The sequence below is a fragment of the Quercus suber genome, unplaced genomic scaffold, assembly GCF_002906115.3.
Source record: "Quercus suber isolate HL8 unplaced genomic scaffold, Cork oak 2.0 scaffold_890, whole genome shotgun sequence".
In the NCBI taxonomy this organism is placed as follows: Eukaryota; Viridiplantae; Streptophyta; class Magnoliopsida; order Fagales; family Fagaceae; genus Quercus; species Quercus suber.
The window spans coordinates 198,146-218,426 of NW_027070316.1; the positions used below are offsets into that span (position 1 = coordinate 198,146).

Sequence of the window (20,281 nt, forward strand, 5' to 3'; positions counted from 1 at the left end):
CAAGTCCATGAAGTAAACGAGTTCTATTATTAATCATAAGTCCATAAAATGAACGGACTCAAAACATCATGTCCATAAAGTGGACGGGTCTCGTCCCTAATGGACGAAATCCATGAAGCGGACAGATTAATTTTTGAAGAGTATATTTAACAAGTCCATATAACGGATGAATCACCCCAAGGGGATGACTTAAGCCCGTCAGACTCAAAAACTATTGCTCAAAGTTAAGAGATGGACGGATTCACCCTAAAGAACGAGTTATATTCATAACCATAAACTGAATGGATTCATCTATAGGAATAAAAGCAGACGGATAAAATAAGTAATCAATACATTACAGAAACCCATAAAGGAAGAAGTCTAGATACAAAAAAGAAAAATGATGGTTAAATTCAACTGTTCTCCAGAATCTTTACATTTTAGCCAAAAAAAAAAAGAAGAAGAAGAAGAAGAAGTCTACTGCTGGACTGGAGCATCCTCATTTCTCTCTTCCAAAACTTGAACTTCATCAGGTTGACGAGTGCTGTCCTCGACAGTTTTGGTTTGGCTCTCAACAGCAATCTCTCCGTCACCACAAGGGTCGTCGACGAGGGCATCATCAACAACTAATTCATTTGTGCTCTCGAAGTGGACGGGCTGAACTAAGGTCTAGACTTGGTCGTCAATAGTAACATATGACAAGTCCAGGTCTAGAAAAGAAGTTTTGACTTGACGGAGGTAGTCATCAAAGCCTTCAGCAAAGGAGCCTCCAAGCTCTGCCAAAAGGGCGTCGGAGTCATGATACTCGCATATCATTTTTTCCTTTGCCTGACGGAGCTAGTCTTTGGCATCACTGATTTCTTTCTCCTTGTCCTCCAAGACTTGCCTCAGCAGCTTTGTTTGCTTCTCCAGCTCACCCCTAACTTCCTCCAACAAAGCAAGCTTCTTCTCTTGGACCATCTTCCAGTCCTTCAACTCAGCCAACTCATCCTCCGTTGACCTCGCCTTTTCCCTGATATGGTCCAGCGTCATCTTATGATTTAGGCAATGACCCATCAACCCCTTCATCATTAGCATTACCTAAAGACAAAAGGGTTAGTAACAAGGCAAGCTGAAAGGAAGGAAAAGAGAAAAAGGACAAACAAGCTGAGCAATGCTAAAGAGCCTGTCTCTCCCATGGCTTCAACCGTCAGCTATTATGATGGACGAGAGCTGCTCCAATGCATACTTAGAATCCTCATGGAAGAGGACGAGTGGTTTCTCAATGACGGGGACAGAGCCCATCATGAACCCCTTGCCCTTTCCTAGGCCAAGAAGAGTGACTGTCTTCTTGGTCTCAGCCTTCAACCCCACGACAAGTTCGAGGACAATTTTGAGCTTCTTTGGGAGACGGTTAGTCCTCTCTGGCTGCTTCCCCTTGGCAAACGGGTTGGCCAAATCCGTCCCCCTAGAGGGCTGACCCTCCCCTTTTTTTTCTTCAAAGCAGCTTGTTGCTTAATATAGGCCCTTCTCTTGGCGGCATCCATCTCTGCACAAAGGTGGATAGATGTCAGGAGTTTGATAAGGAGAAAAAAAAAAAAAAAAAAAAAAAAAAAAGGGTGTTGGGTGATAGACTTACGCTGGCAAACTTGAAGATCATAGCAACGGGCAGTTGCTATGGGTTCTAGTCCGTCACAATACCAAAAGAGAGTATTTAAGGTGACTAATTTAGCCCACGTCCTCTCTGATAGCTTGGATTTATTAAAAAAATTCTCCAAGAAACTCCACTGTTCAAGTGAGACTTGTGATTGGTCCCGAGCTGCAAAGGAAGATGGTGAAAGTAACAGGTAAAAAGTCAAACAATTAAGGACCTAAATATGGACGGATGCATACCAAACGGGGGCATTATTCCCCATGTTGTGTCGACAGGCATATACTCATGTTCACTAGGGTGACACATCCACTCATCACCTTCCATAAAAAAATAACGGCTCTTCCAATTCCTGTTAGAGTCAGGGGTATCACACTCAAGCCTCAACAACGATCTCCTAGACGTAAAATTATACATGCCCCAGGACTGAACAATCTCAGTCAAACAGTAACAATGAAAAAATTCCTCCACCGTCAACCTCCTCACCCCGTTAGACATGGCCCTATACAAGACCTCCACACCAAGAAAAACCCTCCAAGCATTTGGGGAGATTTGGGTGACAACCAATCCTAGGTATTGGAGGAGGTGACGGTGGAGTGCACTTAATGGGAATTTGAGCCCTGCCTTCAACATTTTCTCATAGACTCCAATGCCTTCAACACCCTCATAATAACACTTCTCTAATTGGTAGGATAAGGGGTATGTTGACGGGTATTTGGTACTTCTCCCTAAGTGTTTTGAAGTCTGTTTGCTTTATTGTAGAAATGAAGTCATTGACCGCCCATATGGGAAGCATTATAAACTCTCTAAATCCGTCAGGACCTATGACGGATTGGATTGGGAGTTCAACGTCATCTAAGCCGTCAGTAGAATCATCGTAGGACCTATTCGTGTCCAAATCCTCATCCCTTGTGGAAGGTGAGGTGGCCAACAAATTCCTTTCTTCACTCAAGGTGCCTAGGTTGTTCTAACCTGACGGGAACACCCCATAGTATCCCGCCCTCTCACGGACACACAATTGGTTACTTGATGCACTAGAAATCTATCACCTACACGTGACGGGTAAACCCTAAGACACTGACGGATCTACATAGACGACGGGTGTGCAAATGCCTTTAAAAATAGCAAGGAAATTCAACAGAAAGGTGAAGAGTACTTACCGGTTGAAGACGAGCAAAAAGGAGTGTAAATGACTGGCGCGTTAAGTGAACGGTGTTTTGTTTTATCAAGGGAGACAGTTGTGCTCTGACCACAAATTTGATGAAGAAAGTAAAGAATGAGAGGTAAAGAAGCAGATTTATATAGAGAGAATGGCACAAAAGACGAAGGGACGCTTCATTCCAAGAGATCAACCACTAAAAAAGTGACACGTGCCCCTACAAACATTAATGACCCTAGGCCAGCCTGTCAATCTATGCACGCTTCTCAAGAGACAAATCAAACTGTCACCCCACAGGTCTGTCCAAAGGAGGTGACGAACCCATGGAGTGAGGGGGCAACTGAAAGGTATAAAATTAGAGATGACAGATCCATTTGAATAAACCTTACGGTACTAGATCAGTGGGCGGATAGTCTCTCTACATGGATGGATCCAAGATGCATGGAAGAATGATGGACGGATCTCAAGGCCACGTGGCATCCACATGGCTTAAGTAGCCTCCAAGGAATCCTAAATGGAAACAACTTGTGTCCCACGATTAACCCTAGTCAATAGAATCCCAAAATGACAAAAATCCTAACATGAGAGGGATTCTATGAGATACACCCATTAATGATGATCTTCCATGTAAGGAAAAACCTTCTTACGCAAGAAACGGAGGTTAGTTCTACACTATTATAAAAACCCAAGGCTCTCAAAAAATAAGGTACGCATAATTCACCCCAGCTTTAGCACTCTAAAGTTGTGAAAAGTTCTCTAACTTAACCTTCGGAGGATTTTTGGCCGGTACCACACCAGTACTCTTCCAAGGTTTTCTTTGTTTTTGTTTCACAGGTCTTGTTTCGAGCACATGAGTATTGTGTGGCTTACTGACAATTTTTGGTATCATCAAATCACATGACGTTGATCCTGCAAAAGTGTATCCAAATAGGTAGATTTATAACAAAGGAAGTCTCACCCACTTCACTTTACTTCTATAAACTGGACATGACGTTTTACTCAAGGATTTCCAAAGCTGGAGCTAATCAGTAAATCTTCCTGCTCTTCTTCTTGGCATAGAAAAATCCAGTGCCAGAAGCTGATACAAGCTGACAACTTTTTTTTCTTGTTAATGTTTAAAAATCTTCTCTTTCCCCACATCTCCTTCTCCTCCTCCTTTTCTTATTTAAGTTACCACTCCTTTTCGCTCAAATTCTGCAGTTGAAACAATTTGGGATTTATACCTACACAACTTTAAAACAAAAACGTTTTTGCTTTTCCAAGAAACCAAAACACAGTGAAAGCTTTGAAAAACTTTTTGATAATTAAATGCAAGATTTCATGGATAACTTCATGATTTATTTTCAAACAAGAAAAAATCATGATCTCAGAAAAGCAATTTGTTAAGCAAAGAAGCTTAAAGGGAGAAAAAAATCAGTATCCTATGATTCATCAAAAAGTAGCAAGCCCAAAAAATTGAAAATGCCAAAGTGAGTATCTTTTTCTTTGCAGTGTTCGGAGCACATTCTTTTGGCATGAAAAAAACAGGATAAACAATTTGCCTCTTAAAGAGTGCTCATTGACAAACAACCTAACATTTGCAAGGTCCAGATACCCAAAATTCAGTAAATTTGCATTATGGTTCTTTTTTCTTTTCTGATGGGACATTATGGTTCATTTGGTTGCTAGGAAAAGGTCCAAGAATATCACAAATGGTCTTCATTGTCTTACCCTCTGGTTTCTGAGACACAGAAGAAAAAGGAAAGAAAAATACTGATAACAGGGAGAAACAAGTCTGATACATGCGATGTAGAACTCAACATTACTTAAGATTTTATCAAGTAGCTTACATAGTTTGCAAAATAGTAAGCATGTCCAATGCTTCTGTACACCAAACCTCAATACACTATTTCTTGATTTTATAACAGAAGTTTAATAAATTGAATTTCAAGCTTGCTTCCTTTTAAAGTTTCAATGTTTTATGTTACCAAGGAGTAGAAAATGGGAAGGGACAAAAGAGAACGATGTTGCGGGTGCATGTAAGTGTACAGATCCAAAGTACAGATAACATTTTGTTTATAAATTATCAAAACTTCGTGGTAATCTGGCTCAAAAAGTTAGCATCGGTTACAAGAGGAGGAATTCATGAAGAAGGAGAAAGTTGGGAAGCAAATGAAAATAAGTGGCAAAAGCAAGTAAGATTGTTCAGATGTATTTTCAAGTTTCATTTTCATTATTTATATCTGAACGAGATTGAATCTATGATCTCACCCTCCTCCCATTATATGTGAGATTAGAAAACAACATTTGACGTAATGATCATTGGCAAACCCAAGCAAGGGAAGAATTTGTCAGTCAAACCATTTTACAACAGAAATATTAGTACAAGTCAATGAGTTGGGATGGTTCATGTGAGAATCAGAAAAGGTAAAACACAAGAAATGGTTGGTACATAGATTCGCACAAACACAAGAAATGACCTTTTAACGATATATTAACCCATCCAGCTACTAATCTCTTAATCATATACAAAAGCAATTTTACAAGTTCTAGAGTGCCTGGGAAACATCAACAACTCCTTAAAAAGATTAAACTTTTCCTCTGAATCTGGAGGTTTACAAGTGACTGTCATTTTCTTCAAGAATCTAAACTCTTTTAGTAAATATCTAAGAAGTTCCAACTCATCCTTGGACCATCGAAAGCCTTCAAAATGAAACGTTGTTAGGCATGATGAGAGACATTTAGGAACATTCAGTGGCCATCTAACGTTTCTTTGTTCATCAGAAGATAAAGGTGGACAAGGCAGTGCAAGGACAAGCTCTTCTCGATTAGGAGCGCAGCCAAGCAATCGTAGTATATCATGCTTATTACAAGAACTAACACTCAATTTCATCAAAGCCAAATTATGAAACTTTATAGAATCATAAATAGAAGAACCGCAGAGGCACTGCAGACAACATAATAATCACAACAATATTATTGCTTGTCAAAGAAAAAGAGTATAGCAATTTAAATATAGACCCAGGAAAAAATGTCTAACCCACATGGTTCCATTAGACAAATGCAGGGATTTAACGTTATAGAGTTGTCTGTGTCTGATGAAGTCCCATGGCAGAGGCGGTGGACAAAATGCTTGTGGTTGGGAGAAACGAAAGGACGTGACAGAGGAGAGGGTCCGGTAAATAAAATTGCTTATCCTGTCTCTGCTATTAGTATTACTTTGGCCCATTGCTTCTCCTGGTTTTGACTTTTGAGACACAAGATTAATTTGATGGATACATTTATACATACTGGTGTTTGAAACTCAGGAAAATGGACGACCGTATGTATGAGCAAATTATTACGCCGCACACACTGTTGGAGATGCAAACAACTATCCCCACCGAAGCATACGTGAAGATACTACTTTTATGAATCCCGAATGGTATAAATAATTCTCCTCATTATCGTTATCATCCCTCACCTTTCCAAATTCGAACCATAAATGAATTACAATTTTTTCCAGCATTCTAATTTAATTGGGTGGACTTAAGTGATTAATTGTGTTAATTTGCAGTCAAAGTCTTTTGTTATCGAGACTCAAACTTCATCTACACAAAAAATTAATTGATATTTTGGCTTAAAAAATGATGATGACAAGCAATGTTATTAGAAGAATGTCATCAGTTAAAATTTTATATTATCTAAAATAAATAAAAATAAAAATAGGAAAAGTTGACAGATGCATTGGTTTATAATATACTTTTAAAAAAAATCAGGAAAAAAAAATTTAACGACTTTTTATATTTCTTATAAAAATTGTATCAAACTTTTTTAAAATGATTTAATAATTTATAAATAATTGTCTTGAGGGCACCCATTTATCATGACTCTTTACAAATTTATTGATTATTCCACATGGGATCCACTTTGTTTATTCATTCGTATCAGCTTTGGGCACCACTCGCAATTATATCCCCAGACGATAGGCATCAAAGAAAGGAAATCAGATAAAAACAATGACTCCATATCAACAAGATTAAGCAATACACTGACAAGCTCAGAGGTTATAGATTACAAGAAGCTAACAGATTTTGCAACAACAAAAAATAAAAAATAAAAATGATGCTATAAACTAATCTACAACTAAAAGTACTCAGAATCCTCAAAATTTTGAATGATAGGATTCATATAACTCTGAATAAGGAACTTTAATATAGGATTACATAATTTTTCACAGCCTGCAGGGGATTCTACACTGCATTGACACTGGCAGCCGGAGTATACCAGCCATGGTGGATCTCCACAGCCTTCTTTCTCCGGGCAAGCCGAGACTTCCTACGTGCTCCAGTGTTCCTGTGCAATGTTCCCACTCTCACTGCCTTGTCTATAACTGAATATGCCTCTGCAATTAGTTTCTCAACTGGAACAATTTCTTCAGATGCTGCATCAGTTTTCTTCTTGAGCACATCAAGAGCTTCCAGAACCTGGAAAAGTTGAAATAAATTTCACAAAAAACATCAGGAACTTCTTAGAAAAAATTCAACACCTTTGTCACAAGATTTTGATAGATTTTTTACAGGACATCACCCTAAGCTTCTGCCTTTCTCTTGTTAAAGCATTAATATCATCATTGTTATAGAAGATTTATTTTATAAAACGGGTAAAGTAACCTTATAGTAACCATTACTTCAAGTTACGGAAAACAAGTCATCTTCCCTTTCCCTTTTTTTTAATATCCTGTTTTCCCCTAAGAAATAATTACTGATACAAACTATCAAACAAAGAGATTAATTAAGAGTGCGAGGACGATGAGATATTCCTTCATGGTGAACCAAAAAGGAGGTAAAAAAAGGCCTTGAGCACATTCTAATTCTTTAAAAAAAAAAAAAAAACAACGATAAAAAGTCCTATTAGCCCCCAGCTAGCTGGGACTTGGGATTAAGGCTGTGTTTGTTTCGTGTAAAATATTTTCCGGAAAATACATATTTTCCTTTTAGTAAAAAGAATCATTAAGGGAATAGAATGGTTAAATCTAATTTCATTCCCTCTCATTCCTCCCAATTCGGGGGGAATGAAAATTTGAGGTTTTAAGGGAATAGAAAGGAATGAGTGTTCCCTCCTACTCATTCCATTCCCTCCCACTTAAACTCCCAAACAAGGGAATGAACTTTCCATTCCCTTCATTAAAACTTCCAAACAAGATAATAGAAGAATATTCTAAAATTATTCTTTTTATTCTTTTTCCATTCCATTCTATTCCCTTCTCCCAAGCAGAGCCTAAGAGAAACCACTTTAAAATTATGTCATGTGTCCTTTCAACTTAACCCACGAGTTTTATTTTTTTATTTTTTAATTCTCAAACCATGGATGGTGTTGGGTTTAATTGGTCAAGTAACAACACGTCACAATTTTAAAATGGTTTGAAGGTCTCGAAGAAAAACTTGGCTTTTTTTATTATTATATTTAATCATTTCATTGACAAACTAAAGAAAGATATTACAATAGCTTGTAAGCAATAGTTTTGAAGGGTTTGCCTTTCAAAAAATGTATATGCCCCAACTTCTTTTTTTTGGAAATTGACAGAATGCAATTGAACCATTTTAGATAATTTTCAAAAACTGTTAAAAACTTTGTGGCAAAGATTTTGAAGAATTTGAAATTGCTAGATATTGGATCTTTTAGGAGTTTAACTTGGGATATGAAACTAGAGAAAAGAAATCATTTCCTTTTGGGAGATTGGGATACAATGTCCGAGTTTGAGACAGGAACAAGTTGATGTTCCTTGCCCTTGGACGTTTGGAGCATCTTTAAAGATGTATGCTTATCTCAGTTGATATTGTTATTAGATCAAAAATAGAAATAAATAAATAACAAGCCCAAAATAGAAAGGGACACAAATCTAACATGGTTCACCATGATTGCCTATGTCCACATGTGAGGGAGAAGACCTGCCCTTCTCTCTCTATTTGATACAAGCAGCATGGCCCATGGTGACTCTAGGTTTCTGACTTCTGTAAGAAACCTTTTTGCATTACTTGATAGAGCCAGGTCCAAAACAGAAGACACCTCACAACAATCTTTTATTTAAGACATATGTGATTTGATGTTAAGAAAATATGTCAATATTTTATGTAATTGGCTAATCCTTTGACAAAACGCACTTTACTTGTATTTGGGTATATCTAGGATGGGTTTAGTATTTCAAAGAACAAGAGTTCAAGTCTAGTATTGAAGCCATGCAAATTTGTCCAAGAAACAAGTGAAGAAGTGCTGATTCATTAAATCTCGACAGCTGCTCGACAGACAGCTATCTATCGAGGTTTAATGAGGCTCGACAGATACTATCTATCGAGGTATTTATCGAGAATTACAAAAATCAGTTTTTCAGATCTGATTTTCGGCTCATGCTTATGTATTTGTGTAGGGTTTCTTTTCTCAAACCCTAGACATATATAAGGCTTATTTTGAAGGCTGTCACATTTCCACTCTGGCCCTACTGCCTTTATCATATGTCTATACACCACCTCTTAACTGCCATATCAACTCCCTTTTGGCACCACTGCCTCTGCGTCCTTTGTAGGGCCAACCACTCGGGCATCAATTTATAAGTGAGCTAGATTTAAGGTTTGCTCTCTTAGAGTGCAACTCCATGATACTTGTTTAGAAGGTTCTTGGAATGGACTCAATGATTACTTGTTTAGCATGTTGCAGACCACATCTTTTTGGTAATTTTAGGATCACCATATTGTAACTTTGCTTTCAGAATTTGACATGTAAGTAGGCAATTTATGGCATTTGCTTCAAATTGAATATTTTTTGCTTATGCCATTGATTCTTTTTTTCTTTCTTTTTTTTTGGGGGGGGGGGGGGGGGGGAGGGGAGGTTGGGTTTGCTTAAGAGCACTCTAATTTGTATTGATGTTGAGTGTCTAATTGTCAATGTTTGGGTTTGGGAAAAAAAAAAAAGAAGGGAAAAAAATTCTATGGCAAGCGTAGAACGAGAATTAATTATCATATGCAAAACTATTCACATAACACTCAAGTATGTCTAAATGGCATCTCCTTACCTCTAGGGTATGTTCATTCCATATTGTTGTGTGAGTTCTAATTATATAAATAAAAACAAATATATTTCTCTGCCAGCTGCCAGAGCAGAGCATTAAATACTCTTCTTGCTCACAAAGATTATGTCACAACACAATAAGACCTTAACCAAAGCTCTAAAGCTTCATTAACTTTCAACCAATCCTTCTATTACTTACTAAAAACATGTTGTAATGGAAACTTGGACCAAAAATACAAACACCCAAAAAGGAAACATTTCCAGTAGAACCCCAACAGTGTATTCAGCACTTGACACCTAGCTGGAAGTGATATCATCAGCCATTTAATACTAAAATCTCAGCTACCAACTGCTATACCCAAAAAAGCAAGATACCATTGAAAGAGATCTTACCATTTTCAAGCAAATCCATGAAATAAATATTGAATGCCCTTTCCAGCAGTCTGAAATCACCCAGCTGACCTCATCTGCTTCTGCCCAAAGTAACAGCTATCTTATGACAGCTGTGACAACTGTCTCATGATAGCTGTCACAGCTTTTCCTAATAGCTGGGACAGATTTTTCAAAACAGATGTAACAACTGATCCAGTAGCCTTAGCATTACTAATTTTTCACATTTGGCTAAAACCAAAATCAACTAAAGTAACTATCTTTTTCTAGCCAAAATACCTTCCTTTTCTGCTGCTCTTTCCTCAGTAGCTCTTATCCAAAACAACAAGAACATCTTAAAACTAAACATATACCATTTTTGGCTAAATCTTAAGATGAATTCTCTGAAAATTCATTGCTAATTGGGATAGATTTTGGCTGAGATTATTTGCTAAAATACCCCCTTAAACTCAGCTCTAAATGGAACCCCTCATCAACACCTCAAAGGGGGGACACCAATGGGGAATAACAACTCTCTCATAAAACTTCTCTACTCTCTCTCCCTCTAATAATCTTCTTAAGTTCTTAATAAAATTCTAAGCTTCTGAGTTTTTAGTTACTAAATGAGGAACTAAACTCTTCAACCCTTAGCTCATAAATGCCTTCATAAGCCCTTATCCATCCTTCATTCGAAAATCTCAGCAATAAATCCCAGCAACATTGCTAAACATACTACAACACTATTACCACTCTTATACTCATTCTCTCACTCTCCATATTCAGAAAATACATCTATCTTACTGCTCCTATCTCCAAATACCTAAACACATCTCCATACTCTTCTCTTACAAAATCTTTCCTCTTGGAAAGCAATCTCTACAACTTTTCTAGCGGTTATAATCTCACATTTTTACTATCTTTAACCTCCATATCTCTCATACTTCCATATATCATATACTACATACTTCCATATATCATATACTACATCCCACAAAACATCTATATCTTTTACCATCTTCACACTTCTCAAGAAATATCAAACACTCATACTAAAAGTCCTTCTCATGGAAGGCATGAACTTCTATTACTAAAGCACTTCTCCTAGAAGACACCAAGATCTCATATCAAAGCCCTTCTCTTAGAAGGCACATATATTCCATACAAAAGCCCTTCTCATGGAAGGCAACATTATTCATAACTTCACAACAACTAAAAGAGTATTGTTAAGGAGAAAACTCATTTAAGTGCATGATAAGAGGGGCAAGCTTAACCAGCCCCTACACATAGCTGGACATACTCTCTCTCCCTCCAATTGCACCCATTTTTCCCCCTCAATCTTGAAGTTATCATGGCAAACTCCCCTCTACCGCTAGGGTGACTCTGCTGGGATATTATCAACTCACAGAAGCTGTACAGTTGGGGCTGCAAACCATTAGAGATAAGTGACTTTGCTTCCATATCTTTAAATTTACATCATTGAATACATGATTACTCTACATTTAAATACATATTACTTTATTCACACTACTATTACAACTATTAACCAAGACTTAAACTCATTTAAATGCATGAAAAGAGGGGCAAGCTTAATTAGCCTCTACCGCTGGCGTTCTGCTAGAATCCTATCAGCTCACTGATGTTACATAGCTGGAGCTATAAACCATGCAAAGATAAGTGACTTTGCTTCCATATCTTTAAATTTACATCATTGAGTACATGATTACTTTACCTCTAAATAAATACTACTTTATTTCAACTATTATTACAACTACTAATCAAAGCTATCATATCAAACGCATATTATATATTTATTCAACCATTATTGTGATTCTTAGACTTTGGCTTTAATGCTTTTGTAGGCTTAAAAATACGCCGGTAGCCATTGGACCATGGGGCCCAATGTTGAGTTCTGGATGCAACTCCCCAAACAAAACCGAGCCTAGTAAGGTCATCCCTCCAACAGACCACACGTGGCTAGGCAACCCAAAAAGGCCCTCAAACAATCACTAAACTCATAACCACTTGTTGAAATACAAAACATAAACTCTTGAAAAACTTTGCAATAAGAGAGTTTATGGCATGGTAGACTTTTACAACCTGTCTTTCTGAAAAACTTAAACAAAATTTATCAAAGCATCATGTGTGAAGCAAAAAAAGATTGCATACATAAAGAAACACATGTATAAAAGAGAAAAGAAACAACATATGTAGAGACAGGTGAAGAAAAAACATACATCATCATATATATGAAAAGAGAAATACAATGTATGTCATAAATAAATGGTCACAAAACCAGTATACAAGAGGCTAATGTAAAGAAAGAAAAGAAAAAAACATGTAAACCTCACTACATCAAAAAGGCAGGTCAAATATATACACATGAGAAAGAAGACAAGCGAGGGTTAGGTTCCATCGGATTAAAAACCTGTAATGAATTCCCCAACTCGCTACTAGTTTAGTAGAGATTATTTGGCAGTTTTTTTTTTTTTTTCAATTTTAAAATAGACAATTTGAAAATTTTGTATCTAAAAAACTAGTTTAATAAGCTGTACTTTTTAAAAATACTTTTTTATATATTAAAAAAACAAACAATACTTCATTTATTGAAATGGTAAGGAATCATGATACAAGGCTTCCAAGCCTGGTGGGGGAAAATCCTCTATCCAAACTATATCTTCAGAGACATTTTTCAAATAGCGAGCTAAACTATGGCAACAGATTTTGCACTCCGTTTCACCCAACTTGCATCTGCCCAATTTAAACCAAAAATAAGAGACTGGATATCCTCAATCACATGGCCCAACCTTTGCACCACTGGAACGAATAGAATTCATCACTTTGCACTATCCCTTTGATCACCAACTCGGAAAAACCGATATCAATGGCAAACTCTAGAGCTTTGCGACATGCTAAAGCTTCTACTTCATCACTATCAGACACCAGGGACCTTTAGTAGACATGGCTCTCATCACCTCTCCCTTCTCATTTCGGATAATAACTCCCACACCTAAACACTTATAGTCCAAGAAAATAGCCGCATCAAAATTTAGTTTGAATCTAGAAGCTGGTGGTGGACACCAGCTGCACTCATTTACCGTCATGCTTGGAATTACCAGCTGCACTCTTTTTCCGTAACTACAATACAACTTAACCTTGAAACATGCTGCCGCAAAGAGCGAATATAAAAATAAATTGGTAATCTCCTGCAGAACGACTTGAATACTCGTTTTGTTATCCTCTCTCTAATTTCATTCCAAGGAGACCTACAAGTTTCCCCAAACGAAGAATGCTCCATTTCATTAAACCTTGAGCTTATAAGAGCTAGAGAGACCTCAACTTTTATATATGTTGATGGTCCATAATTTTATATTCTAAAATGACCAAGGAAAGTATTGCAAGAAAAATTTGCTAAATAGCATAATTTTTGGAAAAATTTGCTAAATACCACACGGTCAAACTTATTTATGTAGCATTTTTTTTGGAACTCGAATTTGTTGTAGTGCTTTTTTTCTAAAATTATACTATTTGGCAAAAAAAGGCCAAGTTTTGCAACTACAACATAAATCCTTGGAGTTTTGAGGGCATAATATCAACAGAAAATTCCATCGAACAATTTATGACAATTCTATTTTTTGCGGTTAAATACTTGTGGTATAAATACGCATACAAGTAATAATTGAAGGCAGTATAAACATGCACACGTAGTATAAATATGTACATGATTTGCAGTTGCAGTTCCATTTGGACGACAATGTATCTCATGAGACCTACCCACGTGTGAAACCCACACATATCACACATCATAAGGGAGATGTCTCATAAAATAATTTTCCATTAGATCATTTCTTATTTGGATGTAGGAAACTATGGCAGAGTGAATAATACGGATCATAGCTCTTGCAATTCAGCTTTTCTGAACTCATATAGTGAGCAGGGCCGGCTGAAGCTATAGGCGACTTAGGCGACCGCCTAAGGCCCCCACTTATAACAGGGCCCCAAATAATAATAATTTATCATATAATATTATTTTTTCATCTGAGAAAAAAAAAATTACAAACGGCCATCACCTTAAAAGCTTGTTTCTCACAGAGGCCCATTTCTCGTCCAAAAAAAAAAAAAAAAAGATTTCTAACGGCCATCACCAAATCTCATCAGGCCATGAAGGCCTGTTTCTCACATAGGCCCGTTTATAACAGAGAAGAAAGTTGAAGTGACAATGTGACGAAAGCTAATCCCATCAGATCAGACTCTCAGATCAGACCATCACCAAATCTTTAGCTTGCATAAGAAAAGATTACAAACGGCCAGAAGGAAATATTACAAAAGGAGAAAGAAGAGGCAAATAAGAGAAGAAAGAAAAAAGAAAGAAAAAAAAAAAAACTCATTCTCTAACTCTCTCTATATTGATTGATTCTAAAAAAAATACTCATTAGTTGGCTTACTCATCAACTATATCTGTGTTGGCAATAGACTTGTGTGTTCACTGAAAGTTCGTTTTTTGTTTTCTCTTCCTTTCTCTTTCGTCTTCTTCATGTTTGCTGCAATGCTGCTGGGTGTCTTGGTTTTTTTTTCATGGGTGTCTGCGTTTTTTTTTTTTCTTTTGAAGAGGGTTTCTCGGTTTTTTCCATGGGTGTCTGGATTTTTTTTTTTTTTTCTTTTGAAGAGGGTTTCTCAGTTTTCTTTTCATGGGTGTCTGGGTTTTTTTTTTCTTTTGAAGAGGAGTGAGCAGAGGCTGTAGAGTAGAGCTTTTTGGCTGAAGGCTGAAGCTGAACTTTGGTTTGGTTGATTGGTTCCTTTAGATTTCTCTAGAAGAAGCCTTTTGATTCTTTCAATAAATGAATGGTCTGAATGGTCAATACTCAATAGACCCATAAAGTGATTAGTGATAAAGAGAAGAGACACGTTTAGGCTTAATAGATTTACACCATTTTCCTTTTTCCTTTTTTTTTGATGGGAAGTCTCACACCTTTTGAGCTTTGAATAGTCTGAATAGTTTAGTCTTACACGTTTTTTGTTTTTTTTGTTTTTGTTTTTGTTTTTGTTTTTGTTTTTGTTTTTTTTAAGAAATCANGAAAATGCTATTTTCCGGAAAAGGAAAATATTTTTAAGTGTTTGGTTGTATTATGAAAATTGGGGTGGAAAATATTTTCATGTGTTTGGTTCAATTAGGAAAATGCTATTTTCCTACAACAAATTCCGGCAGTAAAATTCCGGCCACAATAACAACAACAAAAATTCCGGCAAACGCAACAACAACAACAATAACAACAACAATAATCAGTTCATAAAAAAAAAAAAAAAAAAAAAAAAAAAAAAACAACAACAGCAATCAAACTTAAAAAAAAAAAAAAAAAAAAAGAGCTGAGAGATCGAGGAAGAGGAAGAGGCGCGGCGACGACGATCGACGATCGACGATCGACGGTGAGGCGCACGCTGGGTTCTTCGGGGATCGAGATCGAGATCGAGATCGAGATCGAGCGCTGGGTTCACGGCGAGGTGCGGTGCGAAGGCGGTGCGGTGCGGTGCGAGGAGCGGTTCTTCGGCGAGGCGCGGTGCGAAGGCGGCGCGGTTCTTCGGCGAGGCCCGGTTCTTCGGCGACGGCGGTGCTCTCTTTCTCTCTTTCCCTCTCTCTGTCTTCATGCTCTCTCTTTCTCTCCATTTTCTTCTCTCTGTCTTCATGCTCTCTCTTTCTCTCCATTTTCTTCTCTCTGTCTTCATGCTCTCTCATTCTCTCCATTTTCCGGAACTCATTTGAAGTGAAAATGAGTCCGGAAATTATTTTCACCCTTGACCGTGAGTCAACTGAAAATGATTTCCGGAAAATTGCATTTTCCAGCGCAACCAAACACAAGGAAAATTCGAAAACCATTTCCGGAAATGGTTTTCACCCAAAACAAACGCAGCCTAATAACACACTATTTTCAGTCAAGTCACATATAGTAGAAGCAATAGAACCTCTATTCTTTTGGACAGGCACCTCTATTTTTCATACCAACTTCATCCAAATCTTTTTCCTTGCCCACAGCTTTCAACTATGTTAGCTCCCTCCTGCAGTCCCTATGAATATCCCAGATAATTGATAATGATTGTCTGCGTAGAATTTCCAATAGTACTTGACATAGTGATGTCACATATACTTGCTTCATGGACATGTATTTGGTTATATAGATACAATATATATATATACACACATGGAGAGGTAAGGATCAACAAGCATTTTAAGGGAAACTCCCTCTTTCTCTCTCTTTTGTACCTGTTTTCTAGTTCTACTTACAAAAAAGGCCATTTTCCAGCATATACTCAGGTGCTTCATAGTCTTTACATGGACATTTTACAGATCATATAAAGGATAAACTATTTGTTAAGAGGTCAAGTAAAAATTACAGGAGGCTCATATTTAGTCAACAGCTAGCTTGGTGAGTCTCCAATTGAATGCCTAATGTTTAAAGAGGGTATTGATAAATATCAAGCAACAGTAATTATTTTTGTACTTCAAATGCCACTCCAAAGACAATCAGGATACCCTGACCAGCTCACACCCACTTATGCTCTCTGTTGTAAGGTACACAACCAGTTCAAGAGAGTTCACACAAATTTCAAGAAACTGTATGTATGTTTGTCCTTCAGCTACCACTGTAATGCCAAAATAATTAACTATAGTATAACCAAGGCAGTCAAAGGCAAAGGCAACCTTAAGGCGCCAAGGCCTTGTATTGCCCAAGGCATGAGGCAACAAAAAGGCGCTAGCCCGAATAAAGCAAGGCGCCAAATTCTTAATATGTATTTATTATACATATAGAACTTAAATCATATGTACCTAGTGTATTATAATATTATAATGAAGTATTTTTCAATATGTAGGATGAAGAAATTAGGTCTATCAAATTATTTCCAAAATAGGATTAACATTTTAGGCTCTATTAGTTAGTTCTAACAATACGTTTTACAACAAGCTTCTATACAACAATAAGTCTTACAAAACAAATTAGTAAATTTTTTTTTTTTTTGAGCAAAACAAATTTGTAAATTAATTTAAGTAACAATAGGTTTTATACCATGCCTTTTGAAATTAATAATGTAAAAATAGGTTTCACAACAAACTTCTATAAAAATAAAAAATAAAAAACACTTGAGGCTCTCGCCTTAGTGCCTTTTTCATGCCTTTAGGCAGTCGCCATGCTCGCCTAGGCTCTAAAGGCAAGCACCTCACTAAAGGCACCTCTCCTTAGAGCCTTTAGGGCGCCTTAGTGGCGCCTCGCCTCGCCCGAGTGCCTAGGCGAGCACCCGGCTTGCCTTTGACTACACTGAGTATAACATCTATCAAGAAATTGAAGATGACAAACCGGTTCATCTTCAATGCAAAGTAATAATATTTATCGGTAAAGTAATGAGCATTTTATTGACATCCAAATTCTATAATGTGCTCAAATTTGTCCAATGTATGCACTATATCCATTATCCAGAAAGAAGAAAACAATTGCTTAAACTAACTCTTGCATGATGCTAGTAATGGACTTTGACACATGTCTGAAGAACACATTCATTCATTGTAGCCATTAAACTTCTTATGATCTAAATGCATGCCTATTTTAGCCAGTAAAGACTATATGGAGAGCTTTCTAATATTCACTTCTTTATCACATTTAGAAATATGACAAACATGAAGACAATATTTAAAATAAAATAAAAAACTGGGCAACAAATCAAACCAATTTGAATGCCCACAAAAGCGTTCACCAAAAGACTTCTAGATCAACCATGCAGCAAGATGGAGTCTTTGCTGGCTAACAACAATTGTAGTTCTCTGTTGCGTGAGTGCACAAAGATGCACACACAGACTATTTAATGAGGTTTTTGGCAAATTTTACACAAATATATCATACCTTTTCTTTTATATAAGTTGCAAGAATATCATACCAAAAACTATGGAATTGCTAAACATCAGAATTAGACCACTGAAATTTTACAGAAAAAAGCTCCAAAGAGCAGACAGATGGGCATGTCAACCAAACACGCGATAATAAAAAAGGGGTCACAATTAAGGTCACTTTGAGAGTGCCTAAGTTCCAATAAAGGACCATGAGATATCACACAATTTTCAAATTACAATTACATTTTCAAATTTTAACTTTTAAGCTCAGTTGGAGTTCCAAGACATCTCTGAATAACACAATAATAATATTTAGAGAGTTCAATTCTGGATTCACTCATGAAAGGTTCTGTCCATGAAAGCAGGCAAATAATGAGGCCTACGGATTGAAACTCCAGATTCTACCTCAATAATTTAAAGATATAGGAATGATACCAATCTAGATATCGACATGGATGTTTCATTCAGATATGGACCAAACATTAAAAAAATAAAAAATAAAAAGGATATTTTAATTTGGGACAAAATTTAGGTAAAGTGAAGTGTTGTACATTAGGTTCCCCAAATAAATACAAACACATAGTTGCATTCACCAATGAAACACAAACAATATTATTTTTCCAAAGACAAGTAACTTCAATGCAGCTGTGTTTAAAAATAATTGGGAACCATATATTGCACCTAAGAAACTGTGCATAAATTTTACCCTTTTATTTTTGTTTAGTTTAACCACACATGAAATAGAGAACAACAACAACAACAACAACAACAACAAAAAGAAGAAATAAAAATCATAAGAATTTAGGTCTCCAAGGTTGTGCTGAGAATCGTCAGACTGCCAATGTTGATAGGAGGAAGTGCGTTTCATGTTATAGTAGATAGATCACACTAATTTGAAGAAAAGCAGATCTTTGATCTTTATCGTGACCCTGTTAATGATTCTTAAACAAAAAGAGAAGTTTCATATCAAGATGATTTGATACATAGCTTCATATTCTAAAAGGAAAATTTCAGTTTGAAACAATATATAAAACATCATTATACCATTAATTTTTCTATATATTGGTAATTTACACACACACCCTGTATGGGTCTTGAACCCACAACCTCACCCCCTTCCTTGCTCTTACAAGGGAAGAAGCCATTCGAGCCAGAGCTCATTAGCTCTAATATCATTATATCATCACTGATATCTAGAAGCCTTTTACTGAACAATCGAACGTAAAAACTATCCTAATACCAGATAAAGTGCGAGCCCACAACAAAAATAGAATTAAACATAGCCCTCTTTACAAATTTTCACACTCAAACTTTTTTAGAGCATTCAACACAAACAATGAAAAATAAACCCGTTTAACACAAACAAGAATAAAAATTAAGGAGGAAAAAAAACTATAAATTTATACAGAAATTAAATTAGAAGAATGTATAATAAGCACCTTCTTCATACGGGTCTTGATTTCAGATTTGCGGGATTTGTTGTAGATGCGCCTTTTCTCGGCTTGACGAGCCCTCTTTGCAGCTGAGTCTGCTTTCTTAGTTGGAGCCGCCTCACACACTACACTTAAATGCCGACTTGGCCTTTCTATTTTGCTCACGGGTCTGGGTTTTTTTTTTTTTTTTCTTTTGAAGAGGCGTGAGTGTCTGGGTTTTTTCTTTTTCTTTTTGGCTAAAGGCTGAAGCTAAACTACTAGATTCTTTTAGATTTCTCTAGAACCTTTTGGCTTTTGAATGGTCAATAGACCCATAAAGAGAAAATAGTTAAAGTCTAATAGTCTTTCACATTTTGAATGGTCAATAGTCTTACACGTTTTGTGTGTGTGTGTGTGTGTGTTTTTTTTTTTTTTTAAGAAATCAGATTTAGATGGTCAACAGACCCATAAAGAGAAAAGAGTTAAATTCTAATAGTCTTACAGGTTTTGAATGGTCTAAATGTTCAATAGTCTTACACGTTTATAATTTACCTTGTACTAATATTAATTTTAATTTTTTTTGTGTAGATTTAAAGTGTAAAGTGATCATATTAAGTAAAGCTACAATTGTGCTTTTGATAAAATAGGTTCTATTATTTTATACATTAAATTTATATTATTCTAGTTAAATTGTAATTTTTTTTTTATATTATAGATTGTGTTTCATTTATTCATAAATATTTATTAATTACAAATGTCTACTAGAAAATATTTATCTAGATATGAAAAAAAAAAAAAAGACAAATAGAAGAACTAATTGAATCTCAAAAAGGAGCTAT

General features: G+C 36.3%; 1 protein-coding gene across 1 annotated transcript; it reads right to left on the reverse strand.

Annotated features, from left to right (window-relative positions):
* Positions 1–6,732: 6,732 nt before the first annotated feature.
* Positions 6,733–19,587, reverse strand: LOC112000323 (small ribosomal subunit protein bS20c). Its single transcript, XM_065768126.1, has 2 exons — positions 19,470–19,587; positions 6,733–7,213 (listed from the first exon to the last, which is right to left on the reverse strand). The coding sequence occupies exons 1-2, from the start codon at positions 19,476–19,478 to the stop codon at positions 6,980–6,982; spliced, it is 243 nt and encodes an 80-aa protein (XP_065624198.1). The 5' UTR covers positions 19,479–19,587; the 3' UTR covers positions 6,733–6,979.
* Between the last annotated feature and the right edge of the window lie 694 nt (positions 19,588–20,281).